The 17,969-nt window shown below is 47.6% G+C and overlaps 1 protein-coding gene across 1 annotated transcript in view; it reads left to right on the top strand.

Moving 5' to 3' along the window:
* The window catches only part of Adamts17 (ADAM metallopeptidase with thrombospondin type 1 motif 17), a 307,289-nt gene extending 289,894 nt beyond the window's left edge, over positions 1–17,395 (top strand). The window contains exons 21-23 of the mRNA XM_027408107.2: positions 3,856–4,008; positions 15,746–15,923; positions 17,229–17,395. Of these exons, the coding sequence (XP_027263908.1) occupies positions 3,856–4,008; positions 15,746–15,923; positions 17,229–17,395 (498 nt within the window). The remainder of the gene's footprint in view (positions 1–3,855; positions 4,009–15,745; positions 15,924–17,228) is intronic.
* The last annotated feature ends 574 nt before the right edge of the window (positions 17,396–17,969 follow it).

Raw genomic sequence — 17,969 nt, 5'->3', positions numbered from 1 at the left:
AGGTCAAAGTCAAGGCCTAAGTTTTAAGTAGGAAGGCCGGTCCTGGAAATACCATTTTATCTTTGGTGAAGTCATCTTGCAGGGCTTTGCCTTGACATTACAATTATGTTGATTATTTGGATATAAAACAAACAAAAAATAGCTAAATAAAGGGATGGACTTCTCTTGGTTCCACCAAACCTGGAGTAGTCTAGGAAACTTAAGGAGGCTAGATCCAAGACACTCTTCAGTATGGAAAATATTTTTAAAGTTCCCTTTGATTGCCAAACATAATTATTTTGAATAAAAAAGTATTTGAGACATTTTTAATGAACAGAAAGCCTGCCATTGGCTGCTCTAAACTGAAGATTTCAGGCAAATCTTGAAATGCACTCATTTAAGGACTGAGGCCCTCATCGGGCCCTTTATGATAGTGGATGAAAAGGGAGGGGGTGCTCAACATTGGTTGGGATTTTTTTTTCTTCATATACACTTAGGTTTCTAGTTTCTTATTCATGGGGATTCTTCCTCAGTACTTGAGACAGAGGCGTGTGAACCTCCCTCCCTTCCCCCAGAACAGGTGATACCCAGGACTTGGACCACCTTGATCTCAATCAAACAAGATTTGTACTTTCATCAGATCAAGTTCCCAAATTTCCACTCAGACTCTTTCCTGTGAGAGAAATAAAATCCATTGTCAGCTAAAGAACCAAGTCCTATTACAGCATGGAAGACCACCATGTGGGAAGCATGACCCACCAAAACAGGATTTAAAGACATTTGTCTATGCCTGTCCCTCTGCACATGGTTAATTCTAACCCTGAGCCAGTGCCCACATGGATTCATCTGATGCTACCAGCCTAGAACATGGAATCTAATTGGCCCTCCCCAATCATCCACAAAGCTGGTGTTCTGTCCCTCTGCTATGAGCCAATGTGCCTACGGCCCTTCTGCTAGAAACTGGCTCTTTTTTATGGGGTAAGAGACTTAGAAACTTATTCACCCAAGTATTCATCACCCTCACCACCCACCTCCTCCCCTGCTTTTTCATGACTTTAATGGAAGGAGGATCAAATATCAGAAGGAAGTTAGAGGTTGTTGGGAGCCCTCTTTTCCTCAGCCTCTTGGCCCCATCCTGAGGGGGAATACAGAGAGACAGATTATCACCCTCCTGGGTCCTATGTAGTATCTACTGCACCTGCCCTTCCTCAGGGCTGAGAGCCTCAAGGGAATGGGCTGCTAATCATAGAGGGCAGAGCCAGGCCTTGGCCAAGGAAACAGCTGGACAGCAGTGACTGAAACTCCAGAGAGTGGCAGGGAACACAAACTAGAATAGGACGACACGGGAAATGGCCACAGGCAGAGATGGTGACTTGGCCCTGTAGTTGCTAAGGAGCTATGGACACAGGTACCAGGACACAGCCCACAAGTTCAATGGTAAAGGTAGAGTTGCTGAAATAGTCAGGAAATGGCCACATGGAGAAACGGGACAGCCTCTCGGGATAGAAACAGAAGGGCTCTAGCAAGCCTTTTCCTTCCTCCTTGCTAAACTGTAGATTACATCCCAAAAGCTAGCCACCAAGGTCTATTCCCTTATTTAGCCACTGCCTCCTCCTGAGGCTGACTACCAAGCCCCCCTTTTGGCTACCCTAACTAACATGCAATCCAAACAAAGCAGCTCCTTCTAACATGGGGTTTACTCTCTCCCCTTTATAAACTGCCATTTGCCTGTGAGCCACATCTGCCTCCATCTTATCCAGAGGCAGTCTTTGTCCCTCTGGTGAAAGTAAATCTCTTTAGTGCTGAGGACTTGGTCTTGGTGTGTCCTGTGCTGACTCTGAAACCATCACTACAGTGACCTGGATTCACTGCAATGGCCCTACTGGGCCAAGAGGCCCAATGTCCTGAGTCTGCTATGGAGTGGCCCCTTACGCTTGAGGTCACTTTCACCTAGCCCTTTACCAGTGCCACACACACATATACATATACTTCCCAGATCTTCCAGGTGACACCTGTTCTGAGGCACGTGTCTGCCTTTTGAGGCAAGCCAGTCAAGATTAAGCTCAATGTACCACAGGAGGAAGAGTTCAGACAGGGCTGGAAAGGTGGCTCAGTGGTTAACATCACGGGCAACTCTTGGAGAGGACCCAGGTTCAGTTTCCAGCATGCACATGGTGGCTCACAACTGTCTATAACTCTAGGTCCAGGGGATACAATGCCCTCTTCTGGACTCTGAAGACACCATTCACATGTGTGAGGCACATACATACACTTAGGCATAGACACATAAAATTGTAAATAAAAAGTTCATAGGAAGAAGGTAGGTAGGTACAACTTTAGGATAAACATCAGTAACACAAACGTCAAGACAAGGGGCTGGAGAGATGGCTCAGAGGTTAAGAGCACCAACTGCTCTTCCAGAGGTCCTGAGTTCAATTCCCAGCAACCACATGGTGGCTCACAGCCATCTGTAATGAGATCTGGTGCCCTCTTCTGGCCTGCAGGCATACATGCAGACAGAACACTGTATACAAAATAAGTAAACTTTTTAAAAAATGTCAAGAATAATGCTTGCCCTCTGTGTATTTGTTTTTTCTGGACGTGATGGAACTTTTAAAAAGTTTAGCTCATTATCCCTCAGGCACGGCAATGGGCTGCTACACATACTAAACTGAGCTAGCCTGAAATCTCCTCGCCAAATGTAGCCTTTAGCCTCCTCCACTTCTATGTGGGAAAATGGTGCTCCTCCTGGAGTCACACATAACAAATTAAAAGGGGGTGGAGCTCCCTGAGCTGCAGTCTGTATTCCTTCTGCTTTCTGACTAAGGGCTGCAGACCATATCCCCCTCTGCTCATCCACCAACATGTCACTCTTGTCAGTAAGGATCTCCCGGAGGTCACAAGGCCTCTCTGAGCTGCCTTCTACTTTGAGAAATGTATTAAGTGCTCTCACCAGCCAGTGCAGTATGCCTTCGCACAATGGAGTGGACAGGACCCAACATATCCCAGTGTCCCAATGTCCTGTCAACTCCTTAGACTCTTGTCTCTCCTTTTTCTTTGGGGGGGGTTGCTTTTGCATTTTTGTTTTTTTAAGACAGGGTTTTTCTGTGTAGCCCTGATAGTCCTGGAACTCACTCTGTAGACCAAGATAGCCTTAAAATCAGATTTCTGCCTACCTCTGCCTCCCAGGTGCTGAGATTAACGGTATGCAACCCCACTGCCTGGCTTTTGTTGGTCCTTGTTGCATAAGGACACTGCAGTCTCGGGTTCTTGAGGGTTTGATCATCATTAGTGATCTCTCTGGCTCTGCCCAGATCCCTTCTCCAAGTTGTTTCTTACCATGTCTTCTAATAAGTAAAGTATGCTACTGTGTGGAATGTTGACCTCTCCATTTCTTGATATCCATACTAGATTCCAAGCTTATGAGAAACACCCATGGCTTCTAGCCGTTGCCTCCTTTCTGATGGAGGTCTTTGCCTTGTGTATCTAGAGGCCAGCTGGCTCAGACTCCTTTGCTGTCAGGCCCCCGCTTGGCTCCTGCTTCTCTTGCCAGCTCATTCTATGCTTGCCCTTTGAACATTTTCCCTGAATTGATCTTTTAGACCTGGCATCTGGTCATTAAATTCTATTTCCCTTATTTGACCACCTAAGTACCATGAGTTCTTCTGAGTCCAGTCTCCTGTATCCATCACTGGCCACCTGGCTAGGGTCCCCTGAGGGAATAACAGACTGAAGACCATGAACATTTAAGGAAGGCACTTTTGAGTAGAATCATCATGTCTGCTTCCCCACTTGGGCCTGATACACAGTGGGGATTTCAGTAGTGTTAATGGACTCGAACTGGAATGTACTAAACATCCATACTCTGTCTTGCAGTGCTCTTCCAACTGTGGCAAAGGGACCCAGAAACGAACTGTGACATGCACCAACTCTCAAGGGAAATGTGATGCGTCCACAAGGCCAAAAGCAGAGGAGGCGTGTGAGGACTACTCCGGCTGCTATGAGTGGAAAACTGGGGACTGGTCTAAGGTGAGAACAGTGTGCTGGGTTTCCCTCGGCCATGGCAGTGTGAGCTAGCATGAACTCCTGTTCTGCTGGAGATCAGAATAAGGCCAGTTCACTTCCTTTCCCACTCCTCAGAACTGTACTCACTGCTGAGCCTGCATGTGTCTTCCCTGATCCTTTCAATCAGCCAGCACTGTTTCAGCTTGCTGGGAGCATCCTACTGTGGTATGTGCATTTGGAAGCAAATCAAATGCAGCCTAAAGCACACAGCAGGTGTTCCTCGCTAGTCCAGCTGCCCCTTGCAGCATGCTGGTAGCACCCTGGCAAACTACCATAGCCTATCCACATAGCTACCCATCATGAAAGACTCACAAATCTAGGAGCTGGGGTGGAAGGTTCAAATGGCAGTTGAATGTTTCCCAAAATGATGCTTATTTGTGAAAGCTGGGTGTGTAGTTTCTCTTGTAACCTCAGTGCTAGGGAAGTGGGGATCAAAGGGTCCTTGGGGCTTATTGCTAATCAGCCTACCTCACCAAATCAGTGCATTCCATGGCAATTAGAAACCTGACTAATGAAAAATGTTGATGGAAGGTGAAGACCCATACTTGAGGTTGTCCTCTGGCATCTATACCTATGTGCTCCTGTATACTGTACCAAGGCTCTCCAGTATAGTTTTTATTTTATCCTTTGCTGATTGACCTTCGGTAGCTTTGAATGGTTCATATTTACTGAGGACTAAGGCCTGTGCAAGAACTAGTGTGTGTATTGTCCTGACAACCCAGTTGCAGAGACACTCAGTATCTCATGAATGAAGAGAATACATTCGCTTCCTTATAGTCTTGGCAACTGGAAACCTCTCCACACTTCTGGTGTCTTCACCAAGGGTCCCAGAAGCAGCCGCAATTGCTTGGCCTGCACAGTCAGGACTGGAAGATTTCAGAATCAGTTGCTGATGTCTAAACATGGTTAAAATGGCTCCTGAAAATTTGGATTTGGGTTTCACCATAAAACCTGGCAATATGTCCCAGGCAGTCAGTTTGGTTCTGCCTCTGGCTTCTGGGAGGAGGAGTGGCCTCTCCACTAGAAAGCTGAACCTCCAGATTCTGGTACCTACAGAAATGTCCATGCTGTCCCAGCCTATATCCGGGTGCAAAGTCTCCAAAAGCTTCCAGTGCTAAACAACCCAGTGTCTCCTGCTGTACCAAAATGCAGCCTGTGGATAACTGAATATGGAGAAGACCATATTAATCCTTGACAAATTCTTACCAAAGAAAGGCAATTAAGGTCATCAGTTCATCCCTCCCTATCCCCCCCAAACAAAATGGATATGTCCCAGAAGCATGACAGTTAGTGAAGTTCAGCATGGGGCCACCAGGATAAATCTCAAGTAGAAGAAATCTAACTTCATAGCCATTGCAAAAGAACTCTGCAACCCCGAGAAGCTATGCTGAGTGGAGACAGCAATCGATAGGTTCAGTGCTTTGACTCCATGTATGTGTGTGTGTGTGTCTCTCTCTCATCCTTGGTCTATATCTCCAAGATGGGAATCACAAAGGCTGTCCCTGCCTGTTGCTCAAAGATGCAGTGTTGAGGAGAGACACTCTTAGACAACTAAGCTCAGCTGCAAAAAACACGTCACTCAGTTCCAGGTCCCAAGATGGCTCTCATCAACTTGACCAGGTCTCATTAGTCAAGCTTCCCTGACCAAGGCTATCCAGACCCAGCCTGGGAGGGATTGGTGGCCTCTATGGGAGTCTTGGACATGAGGCAGAGGTGAGTTCTGGCTCCACACAAGCCCATCTACTGTTGGGGGTTACAGAGAGATTGTTTCTTCTTTGCTTTGTTTCTGTGGTTCACATGCCCATTCTTCTCCAGCCAGCCTCATCACTCCTGTTATTCAGAAAAGGAGACTGAGGTAACTAAACCCCTCACTAGCAGTCTTCAGGCAAGGTCCAAGCTCTTAAGCCCAGTTTAGTGCTCCGGGGACATGGTAGCTTTGGGAGCCCAAGGGCTGGTGCCTATAAGCCTTAGGTACTGCAGTCTGTCACTTCCCTCCCAATGCTTTAATTTCTCAGCCCAGCCCTTCTGGTTTTGAGTCCAGAGTAGGCACTTTTGTCTTCTTAAAGACTTTGAATTTCTGGTACAAAGAGTAGCAAAGTGCCAAAGATGTTTAGAAATAAGAAAAGGTCTGCAAAATCACTGGTCACTTGGCTCCCTCTTCCGTTACTCTTAGGTCCCTCCCTGCCTGAGGATGTTAGCACAATATCCCTCAAACTTGCAGGTCCTCACCCACCTGTCTCAAGAGGCATTCTCCTTCCTAGTTGTGCCTTGGTTAGTGAACGCTTCTTGGCTTTTCAGGGCAACTTGTGGTGGGAGCACGGTGCCCACCTTAACATAGCCAGCTTGTTCAGTTGTCCCTGGCATTAAGAATAAGCAACCATAGAAGATAATCCCTAGATCTTGGCCACTCTATAGGCTGAGTGGCCAGAGTTAGGCACCCCATCCTATCCACAGCAGGACTGGACAAAGCACCGCCAGCCCCACACCCTTACAGAGATTTAACTCCATGCATCAAGCTAGGCCTTGCAGAAGGTTTGCTCTGCCGTGCAGATCAGAAACTAGAGATGCAGGATTACAACTGTGCAAGTATACACAGGATGTGCCTGGAACAAGGGGAATTGAAGGAACATAGAAGTCATTCAAGAGCCAACCCCAAAGCTGTCTACCCCACCACCTTCTCTGTTGCTGCCACCACCGGGGCTAGGGACTGGGAACAGCCCCCCATCCAGGTATAAATGTGCCCATGATAACTATAACTCCCCATGGGGCCCCTGACCTCACTCTCCAGGTGACTGGAACAATGTATGTGGGCACCATGGGATGGACCCTCCCCATGGTTTTGTTTTTTATTGTTCAGACTGAACCTGTTTTAGGACTTCGGTGTCCTCTCTGCCATACCACTTGGCAAGGAGTGTTGCTTGCTATTTTGCCCATGGAGTCTGCTATGTTTTCAAACCAATAGCTGTGGACTACTTTCCTATGACTAACAGGCAAGCAACTTAGATGGGAATTAGAAGACTAAGACTCTGGGCCATCCTAGTCTCCTCACATTAGTGGAGCCCCATAATTGGTGGAAGGCAATACCTGCACAGCTAGTACTGAGAGGAGGCTGTAATGGGCTCTCAGAAGGTATCTCTTCCTACCCGTCTTAGGTCACTTTCACCCAAGTGCTGTGAGAAAAGTGAGCCTGTCCCAGGGAGGTGATAGATAGGAGAAACCGAATACCTGAAGATGCTGTCCTAAGGGTTAGCATCTGTATGTACACAAGAGTTCAGTGAACGCACCAAACTAGACAACTGGGGGGGGGGTGGACACAAAAAGCAAGGTTTGTTGGAGAATCAAAACTGCCAGGCTGTGGAGAGAGAACAGAAGGCAGGGAAAGCCTTGCCAGTTTTAAGAAGGTATGTTGTGGTGGCAGGAAGTATGCAAGCTGGGAAATGTGTAGTCCATAGGCAAATAGAAGTTTATAAAAGGACCCCCACTGAATCTCCAGAGACCTGGGGGCAGACCAAACCATCCAGCATCTGCTACCATTGGAGCCTTGGCACCACACCCACTGGGAGAGGCCCCACCTGCATCCACTGGAAGAAGAGATAGGAAGACCACAGTATAAGAACACATTCAACAACAGAAAGAGTAATATAGTACGACCAGAGTCTAGGGGTTCTACATCAGCAAGATCTAAACATCCCAATGAAGATGAAGCAGAAGAGAAATGACCTTAAAAACAACTTTATGAAGATATTAGAGGCCCTTAAAGAGGAAATGAGAAAATCCCTTAAAGAAATGGAAGAAAGGACAAACAAAAAAAAATTAAAGAAATGGAGGAAAAGACAAACCAAAAAAAATGCTAGAAATCAACAAATCTTTTAAGGAAGTTTATAAAGGGGAAACCTCTGTGTTAGGATGAGTCAGTGTGTTTTGACTGGGCATGTTAATTAGGGCAGCCAAAAGGGGGCTTTTGACTGATGGACTTTGGTGATCAGCCAGCCATAAGGGGAGGAAGTGGACAAATAAGGGACTAGTCCTAGGTGGCTAGCTACAGGAATGTCATCTATGGTTGGTGGGGGGCGGGCAAGGCCTGCCAGAGCCATGCTTGCCATGCTCAGGCCCACTAGAGCCCTTCACTAGGTATGGTTAAGGTTTATTGTAAAGATGAGGGAGGGAACATCCTGAGGCATCTGGAAGGGTCCAGACTGAAGGAGGGAGTGAGGGAGAGATGCTAAGAGAGAAGCCAGGAGTAAGCCAGGAGACCAAGAGATCAGAACAGCCAAAATGGCAGGGTTCTATAGGAATCAGAGAAACTGGGGGAAGGCTGGAGAGTTTGGGGTAGAGGGTGGAGTATGCCAGCTAGGGTGACTCTGTAATAGGTAGAGACTGAGGGAGACTGGTGGCCAGAATCCACTTTGGTATTTTGAATGCACACCTCAGTTAGCCATTTGTCCTGAGTTTGACACCTAACACGTTAAATATGATGTCTCTTCTACCAAAAAGATTAAAATGTCAGTTGGCCTCTTGGTAGCAGTGAAGTCTCCGCTACCCTGTACGGGCCCCCCCCCACACACACACACACATACATACACACCCCTAAGGAGCTGGCCTGGCTTACAGGGCCTCTAAAAAGCCCCAAAGGAGCCATCTCTACCGGTCTTCGAGTGGCCTGGCCTCCTCCCATCTGTGAGATGGAAATTGTAATATGATAAATAAAAGGACCCAGAGACTGGTATTGGGGTTCAAACTTCAATCAGAAGCTCAGAAAAGCAAAGCAGCTGGGTACCAGCTTGCTCTCTACCTCACACTGAAAGGCCATCCTGGCCCCACCAAACCTCAGACTGCTGCCTCTCCTCAGCGTGGCTGGAGAATCCTGAGACTTTAATGTCCTCCTATTCTCAATGTGACTGGAGAATGAATCCTTGATACTGGGACCTTGCTCTTGTCTTATATACCCATCTAGTCCTGGGATTAAAGGCGCGTAATCCCAGGTGCTGAGATCATCTTTGTGGGAGCTGTTTCTCTTTAGGAATGGATCGATCTTGTATAGATCTGGGTGGTCTTGGATTCACAGAGATCTGTCTACCTCTTAACCCTAAGTCCTGGGATTAAAAGTATGTACCACCACCTCCTTCTGGCTGCTGGGATTAAAGTGTGCACCTGGCTTCTATGGCTTGTGGCTGACTTTGCTTTCTGAATCCTGGAAAGCTTTAAAAAGTCATGAATAATATGCCACCACAGGAAATGGCAGCAGAAATATCCATGAGTTCATATCTTAGTGTCTTAGGGTTTCTGTGGCTGTGACAAAACACCATGACCAAACAGCAAATCAGAAAGAAAAGGGTTCACCTGGCTCACACTTCCACATCACAGTTCATCATCCAAAGGAGGTCAGGGCAGGAACTCATGCAGGGCAGGGACCTGGAGGCAGGAGCTGATGCAGAGGCCATGGAGGGGAGCCACTTACTGGCTTGCCTCTCATGGCTTGCTCAGCCTGCTTTCTATAGAACCCAGGACACCAGCCCAGGGATGGGACCACCAACAATGGACTGGACCCTCCCCATCAATCACTAAGAAAATGCCCTACAGCGGGATCTTACGGTAACATTTTCTCAATTAGGGCTCTTTCCTTTCAGATAACTCTAGTTTGTGTCAAGTTGACATAAGACTAGCCAGCACAAGCAGTGAACCCAGGAGTAAGTAGAGGAGCCCATGCTGTCATTTTTGTACAAGCATTGTGGTCAGGATGCTCCCAGGGCATGGAGCTGTTGGACCCTTTCCTTGCTCTTGACAGGGTGATAAGGGCTGGAGTGCCATGGCCTTAACAATGAGCCAACCGTGTTATGTGAGGGGTGCTTACAGAAAACTGTCTGCCCTGTGCCTCTTCAGAGCCTCTGCTTTGCATTGGTGCCATCTTTATTTGCTGTGGGCTTGTGGCCAGATTACTGTGACTCTCAGCCAGCCCTGCCTAAGCCACTGATCTGCCGTGGATGGCATGCTCACCCACCGAGATACAAATGGCAGACCACTCCATGGCATCCTGACCAGTACAAGGGTATGCTAAGTTCTAAGAGCAGCATGAATTCAGTACTATGTGATCCTGAGAGCCCCTATCTTGGGGAGTCCTGAATGAGGTGCCGGTGGAAGGTCATATTTATTTGGGCAGAATCCATGACAAAGTGCATCCACTCATGTGACCCCATTTGACCCTCACAAACATCTACTGCAGTTTTCTACTTGAGGAAATTGAGACTCACATTGGTTCCTAGACTGTCCGCAGCTTTCCCTGGAGAAACATGGCTTCTCACTACCAGGGATGGAGAAGACAGTGATGATGGGAAGACAGTGATGATGGGTAGAAGAGAGGGACTGAATGCCACCCTTGCAGACTCCTCCATGCCAATCCTCAGAGGACCTCCCAGCCCATGCAGATCATGGGTGGGCCATCATGCTTTCTAGTTCCCTGGCTATAAAGACTCAACCTGAATCAGGGCTGTCAGATTGCAAATTCAGAGGAAGGAGAGGCACTGGGGGGCAAGCCAAGATGGAATGAAAGGCTGCAAGAGAAAGGGGGAGCAAGTGTGTGCATGTGCATGCTTGAGTCTAACTTCTTCCATGTCAGAGTTAGCATGAACATGGTGGAGATTTTCAGTTTTGGCCAGACCAGCTATTTCAGGTTTCAACAGCTGCCCAGGTTTGTGCCGTTCCTGCCAAGTCTGGAGGGAAACCTTTCAGAAAAGTCTTTGGAGAACTAATGACATTTCACCAGCCAGGCACCCTTCAGACAAGGCAGAGCTACTGTGGGGCTCCTTCTCCATCTCTCCTATCCAGAACCTGCCCGAGGAAGGCTGGATTTCAGATTCACTCAAGAGGCTTAGGAGTGGCTTCCTGCTGCCCTAGGAGCTCCTTCCTGCCTCAGTCTACCTAGTCCCAGGGCAGGCAGGGCAGCCTGACCTGAACTCCTCTACTCCCCAAATGAGTTCCCATGGGATACCTTCAACTCACAAGATTCTTACAGCATTTTTAAAGTGAAATCCTGAAAACATTCCCTTAGAATTTAGTGCTTACAATTCCTTACCACTAAGACAGTTCCTTCTTGTCGGGAGGGTGTCATAGGACAGAGAGAGCCTCTTGTGGAGGGGGTGGCGCTGACTTCTCCCTGCTGGGGATGGTCAAGCCATGGCATCATAAGGCTCAAGGCTCACACCCTGCCTCTGAAAGGCTGGCACCTCATCTCCTACAGAGGAACATCTACTGTGCTCCAAGCACCTATTAGTGTGAGAACTAGAGCATCCCAAAGCCAGTACACTGTCAACACCCAGGTCCTGCTGTTAAAAGCTATTATAATCACTGTTATTTGAAAGATGCCAAGCAATACTGCTGCTGCACAGTGTCACAAGGGTTCGACAACCTGTTTCCTCTTGTTTGCCCGGACTTCTCTTCCCAGAGACAAATCTCTTTCCTAGTCACTTTGTACTCTGCTTTTGAAAAGCATATGAGAAAATCCAAATTTAATCTCCCTTGTTGCTTCCTGGGCCTCCATCCTGACTTTTGCCATAGTGGTGGTAGAATGCCATTAGTTTGTTTTTTTTTTTTGTTTTTTTTTTTTTATCCTGTGCTGTGGTTAAGGATGAAAGCCGGGGTCTCTCTCTTCCTGCATGCTGAGCAAGTGCTCTACCACCCAACCATAGTTCAGCCCATAAACTCTCTATACCACTACTGTTTCCCCCTGTGGCACCTCTGCCTCAGGTGTCTTTGATTCTCCCTTTCAGCCCAGGGAAAGGCCACAGAAGGATGCTGGGGCTGCCTGGTCACCAGGCAGAATACAAAGTGTTTTATAGGTCTTTGCTTCCAAAGGACAGGGAGGAGAGCTTCCTTTACTTAGCCTGACAAGGAACTTTCCTTGGTGAATTTATGGCTGGTTTACTTCTGTCTCAGGGAGTCACATTAAATTTTGATGGAATGAGCCACTTTAAAGAAAGAGGAGGGGGCAGCCCTGAGAGATCTTCAAACAAGACTGGCTCCGTTTTTATAGATGTGTTTGCTTAGATTGTAAAAGCCTGAAAAATGGCTTCCCAGCAAGGCTCGGGGCACAATCCGATGCTATCAGGAGACACTGAAGCCTCCTCACTGTTTAATTAAGGCTGGGGCCTCAGGGGAGACCACAGAATGGAATTCACAGCATGCCTCTGTTGTCTGTAACTTGAGCCTGGGGTCCCAGAAAGGTGCCATTGCAAAGCAGCCCCTTCCTGCCAAAGTGGTCCCTAATTGTGCTCCTGGAGATCTGGCTGCCAGGTCAAACATGAACTAGATCCTAGTGACAGTGCCATAGCCCAAGGGAACTAAGGAAGAGGACAGCCTCCTGCTCTTCCTCCTGCAGCCTCCCAGCAAGCCTGCTTTATCCTCAGCTTTACTGTTAATAGTAATAACAGTTCTAATGTTTATTGAGGCCTGTGATATCCCAGACTCCTGCAAGGTACCAACAGGCCCATCCCCCACCAACAGCTCCCTGGTATGATACACTGTACCCAAGGACCTTTCCAGCCAGACTGTGAGCTGTGTGACTCTTAGGCTAGAGGCAGGCTCAAACCAAAATGCAGAAGGCCCACCACTCAAAGATCGTCAGTAGGAATTCTCTATTATTTCTTATTTCCTGAGTATGAGATACTAAAGGCACACATATGGAGATCAGAGGAAACTTAGGGAGAGACTTAGCTCTCTCCTTGGTCTTAGCAACAAGCCCCTTTATCTGCTGAGCCATCTCACTAGCCCTAATTGAACGATTTAAACCTGTGCGTGTATATTAGGCATCTGGATTTAGACATAAGCTATTTTCTCTTAGCTTAAGTTGAGCCTTGTGAACTCACCACTGATTCAGATACCAGTTCTGTGTATCATAGTAGGGTGTTTGTGTTATCTGCTCCATCATCTCCCCAGACACACACTTTTGTCAGGGCATGCATAGACATCGCCATCTAGCTTCACTGAGAAACCACTTTCTGAACGGGATGTGCTCCCTCAGGACACAACCTTCCCATACATTTGCATTGGCTGGCACAGCTTTGACTCTTCATCGCCTGATGGGATGGCTCCAGATCAGTGTGACATTGCATTGACATGGCTTTGTACCAGTTGGAGTGACTTCTTCCTTGCTGTGATTGCTCTGATCAGTGTCATGGACCTTTCTGCCACTGACCTTATTCAAGCGGATTCTGTAGGTGTAACAACTTTGATAAGTGGTCCTTATACATTTTATGTCACCCCTCTCTATTTGCAATTGTGAAATCCTGTCTCTAGAAGTAGAAAGCTAATTTTTTTTTCCTTTCTTCATTTTTTAAACCTCTGGGCCATCTTTCGTAAGACCTACAATGAACCTTGGTTGAGGTTATTCAAATGAGTGGCATTTTCCCAAACAGTACTTTGGCTATGAAATACTTGAAAGCATGCCTCGTTGCCCTTGAACTCGGAACAGTTTAATTCTTACCAAAACATTAAGTGTTATTTTAATGGGGAGCCATCATGGCTTCCGTCTGAGAACACCTGTCAGCTATACATAAACTCAGCAGTCCGGACTGCAGCTGGATGTCATTTTAGCTTAATTCTGCTTAGCTGGATAGAAATACATGATGGCTTCATAGGAAGATTCCTTTGCATTTTCTACAGAGCACAGAAACTCAGGTTAAGTCAGGGGCTTTCAGTACCAGGTACCCACTGCAACCACCTGGAGAACTTAAAAACAAAACAGCGATATCCTGGGCCTTCCCTGATGCATTTCTTTGTGGGGGTTAAGGCAGCAAGATTTTTTTTTCAAAGCTCATTGGGTTACCCCTGCAGCCGATCCTAGCTTCCTGCAAGACACCACTAGAGTCCCCATTGCTCTAGTACCTGCCTCATGTTTGAGGGCTCCCTACTAGTGGGAACCTCCTTGTATGGCCTCAGCAACTCTCAGACATCCATGAACCCCGGTACTGATTCCTGAGGTTAAGGTTAGCACCTAGAAATCTGCACTGGTGATGCAGGATGAATTCTCCAGGCAGCTGGAAGCCTCTGGTGGGTGTATCTGGGATGCAGAACTGGGCATGAAGCCAGATTTAGGGCCAGCCTTGCATGTCAGGGAGAGAGCCTGGGCTGGTTTGAACATGCTGAGGGGCCCAGAGGGGAGCTTTCCCACCTCTTTTGTGATTTGAAGATTGCTGATCTTTCCAAGCAGCCTTCCCTTGAATGTTTACACTTTAAAGTGAAAATACCAGCGTGATCCTGCTTGTTAGACAGGAAGGCAAAGTCCCCAGGCTCCCACAAGTCTCTGAAAGAGAGTTGGCAATGCCTCCCTGGGCAAAATGGTGCACCAATGCCTGCATTGAGCCTGTGACTCCCCAGAACCTCCCAGGAAGGCCCTCTGCTTACTCCAGGGGGACAGAAGGCACATATTCTGGCTTTCTCTGCACATACAGCGTTTTAAGGACAGTCCCTTTCTCTACCTACCTCAGGCGTTGTTATTAACTCCAGCTGGGCTGCTGTGCAGCTTGGGCTGTATTAAAGTTTTGCAGAGTGTTCTCAGGACCCCATAAATCAGAGAAGTGGGGGCCCTGGGGACACCAGATGAACAAGGTGTGCACATAGCTGTCGTTCTTTACTTGAGGAGAAACCAACTTCGTGGGGAAATGGTTCACAGGACCCTAGAGAGAGGAAGAACCAAGGGGCCAGATTGGGGGAGAGGGCCATGTGCCACTTAACATGGGAGGGGCTCAGAAAAGTGTTAGGGAACCTGGTCCTTGCACAACGTGGAATACACGTTCACAAACCTCAAGGGCCAAGGGCACTGCACACGAACTCCTCATGCAGTCCCGAGAGGCTACAGACATGAGATACTGACAATACTTTCCTAAGTAATATGATACTCTAACCACTGAAAATGTTGTGTGTGGTAGATGCAGCTAAGGACACTGTCATTATCAAGTATCTCATCTTGCTCATACTTCTGTGCTGTGCTATGCTTTTAAAGACTGGTAGAGCTGTTGTGTTTATGCCAGTGTCACCAACATGTGGGGCTAATGTCCCCTGGTTTGCAGGGAGCCATCTTGTGGTGAGAACATTCTAGTCTTTCTCTTCTTATAGAGTCACTAACTCGTCCTGGGTGCCCTTGCCTAATCACCTCTGTATCAGTGACATTGCTGTGACAAAATACCAGACAAAAGCAACTTGATATTTAAGGTTTTAGGTGCAATCCTTCATGGTGGGAAAGACAGGAGCTTAAGGTAGCTGGTTACATTGTACCCACAGTCAGGAAGTGGTATGTAATGAATACCAGTGCTCAACGCATTCAATCCAGGACCTCTCAGCCCACACCATGGTGCCACCCACATTAAAGGTGGCTCTTCACATCTCACCCCAACCTAGTCATTATTACCTCACAGGGATGACCAAAGATTTTTTTCCATGGTGATTCTGAATCCCATCAAGTTGGTGGTGATCAAGATTAACCACTGACTGGCCAAAGCCTCAACTGCCTGTCCCAGCCACTGGGCGCTAGGGATTCAGTGTACACTTCGGGGAGGCATAAGCATGCCATCTTGAAGCAACTCTTCTAGCAGGCAGTGAGCATCCTTGACTTTCAGATATTGCAGACACTTGGGAATGGCATGCCCAGGAGCAGCTTTATGGTAGGGCCACCTCATACACCCTCAGCTCAGGCTGTCCCTGTCTCTGACAGTGTTCATCCACGTGCGGGAAGGGACTCCAGTCCCGTGTGGTACAATGCATGCACAAGGTAACTGGACGCCATGGCAGTGAGTGCCCCACTCTCTCAAAGCCAGCAGCCTACAGACAGTGCCACATGGAGGCTTGCAATGACAAGATTAATGTGAACACCATCACCTCCCCTCGTCTTGGTGAGTACCTCCCCTGACCCTGGTTTCTGGGTGCCACTGTCCCCCTGTTGTACACCAGAAAGCCACCTTCTTTGAACTCTAGAGGGGTCAATATTTGCTAGGGCTGAAGAAGGTTCACAGGTGTTTGGCCATCACCCACAGCATCCTTCTGCCAACACAAGAGGATAGCTGCAGCCCTGTCCCCTGTATGTGAGGAGGGTGAAGAGCCACAATCCTTTCTGGAAAGATTCACTAGGATAACTGCATGGCGTCCTCTGTGCCATGATGGATCTGCATATAGACGGGGTGGAGAGGTTACAGTCCTTGTGTAAGCAGTTTGGTTCTTGGTGCTCAGAACAAGCCTGCTTGTGCGGCAGTAGTCCAGCCAGTGATGGGATTACATGAAGACCATCTAATGCCTTAGCAGAATGCCTGACAAAAGAGACTTATGGAAGGGGTTGTTGGTCTATGTTATAAGGGTACAGCCCACTATCACGAGGAGGTTATGGTGGCCTGTCATCGAGACAAATGGACTTATTGTGCCCACAGTCAGGAAGCAAAGAGAGATGAGCAACGCTGGTGCTTGCCTTTGTCCTTTTTAATTCATTTCAAGCCCTCAGACTATGGAACAGTACCCCCTTCTCCACTCTCAGGATTGGACTACCAACTTCCTTTAACCCACTCTGGGTACTTCCTGATGGACATGCCCAGAGGCTTGTCTCCTGAGTGATCCAAGCTCCTGGTAGTTTAACAGCATTCGCCACCACACTAACCAGAGCCCCTTAGCTGCCAGAGAGGGTTCTCCAAGCAGTTTCCATCTGAGTGGGGGAGCTGCTGAGCTCGTAGAGAGAACACCCATGTCTGTTGCCAGCATAAGTCTACTTGGTATCTTTTCAGGACCTCCTATGTGTAAGGCTTTCTCTCTAGAGGGCTAAGACCCTGAAAGAAATGTGAGCTATTTGATTATCCTTCAAATTTGCATTTTTGTGGGTTCTTTAATGTCCACAGCTCCAGGTCACTGTGTTTTATAAATACCAACAGAAGCATTATGGTTTATCACAAACCAGTTCCTTCAAGCTCAGTAGCAAATTGTCTGGTGTCTCTTGCTCTGAAAAGGCAGTAGGGGTACCTCAGTCAGGGGTTGGATGCAGAAGTAGATCCGTAGAAGAAAGTAGCATCTGTATAGCCCTAGCTGTCCATGAATTTATTCAAGGCTAATATGTACTTGAAGGTAAAAGAAAGTGATATAACCATGGGTGGCTTCTATGTATTTAACCAAGGCTTTAACCTCTGGGCATACATGTGTTCTTTCCGCTGTCCTCTTAGCTGCCCTGACCTACAAATGCACACGAGACCAGTGGACGGTATACTGCCGGGTCATCCGAGAGAAGAACCTCTGCCAGGACATGCGGTGGTACCAGCGCTGCTGCCAGACCTGTAGGGACTTCTACGCAAATAAGATGCGCCAGCTGCCCTCTCCATCAAGCTCATGACGTAAACAGCACAGTGCTTGCTCAAAGCTCTGACTCAAGATCTGAGGTCTGGCAGTTAGTGAGTGGAGAGCCCTCACCCTATCCAAAAGCACACCAGCCTTGCAGCCAGGACCCCCAAAGCACTCCTCTGCTCCCACAATAAGGCTGCCTCGAGATTCCAGTTGCATAGAGCTAGAGAGTGGACTTGACATTGCCATTTGTCCTTTGAACATAATATATTGTTAACAGCCACTGGATGGCTATCTAAGGAGAAAGTACACAAGAGTCACAAAATAATTTTAACTTCCAAGATCATATATATCTCAAAGGGGGCACCTCTGGCAGATAATTAGAGAGAGAGAGAGAGAGAGAGAGAGAGAGAGAGAGAGAGAGAGAGAGAGAGAGGGAGAGGAGAGAGAGAGCACTTAAACAAGAGTGTTATTGCTTCTGTCCTGGCTTTATGTTGACATTTGAATTCCTCGGGCTTGATGGAGCTTTGTGGAAATATCCTGGAAATGAGATATCACATTGGGAGAGGCTCTATCCTAAAAGCCAGCAATGTGCTGGTTGACCAGCCTCTACAATGGCTTCTCTG

Source organism: Cricetulus griseus, chromosome 3 (genome assembly GCF_003668045.3).
Source record: "Cricetulus griseus strain 17A/GY chromosome 3, alternate assembly CriGri-PICRH-1.0, whole genome shotgun sequence".
NCBI classification, from domain to species: domain Eukaryota; kingdom Metazoa; phylum Chordata; class Mammalia; order Rodentia; family Cricetidae; genus Cricetulus; species Cricetulus griseus.
Note: the sequence above shows the minus strand (reverse complement) of the source record. Positions and strands in the feature narration are given on the sequence as shown.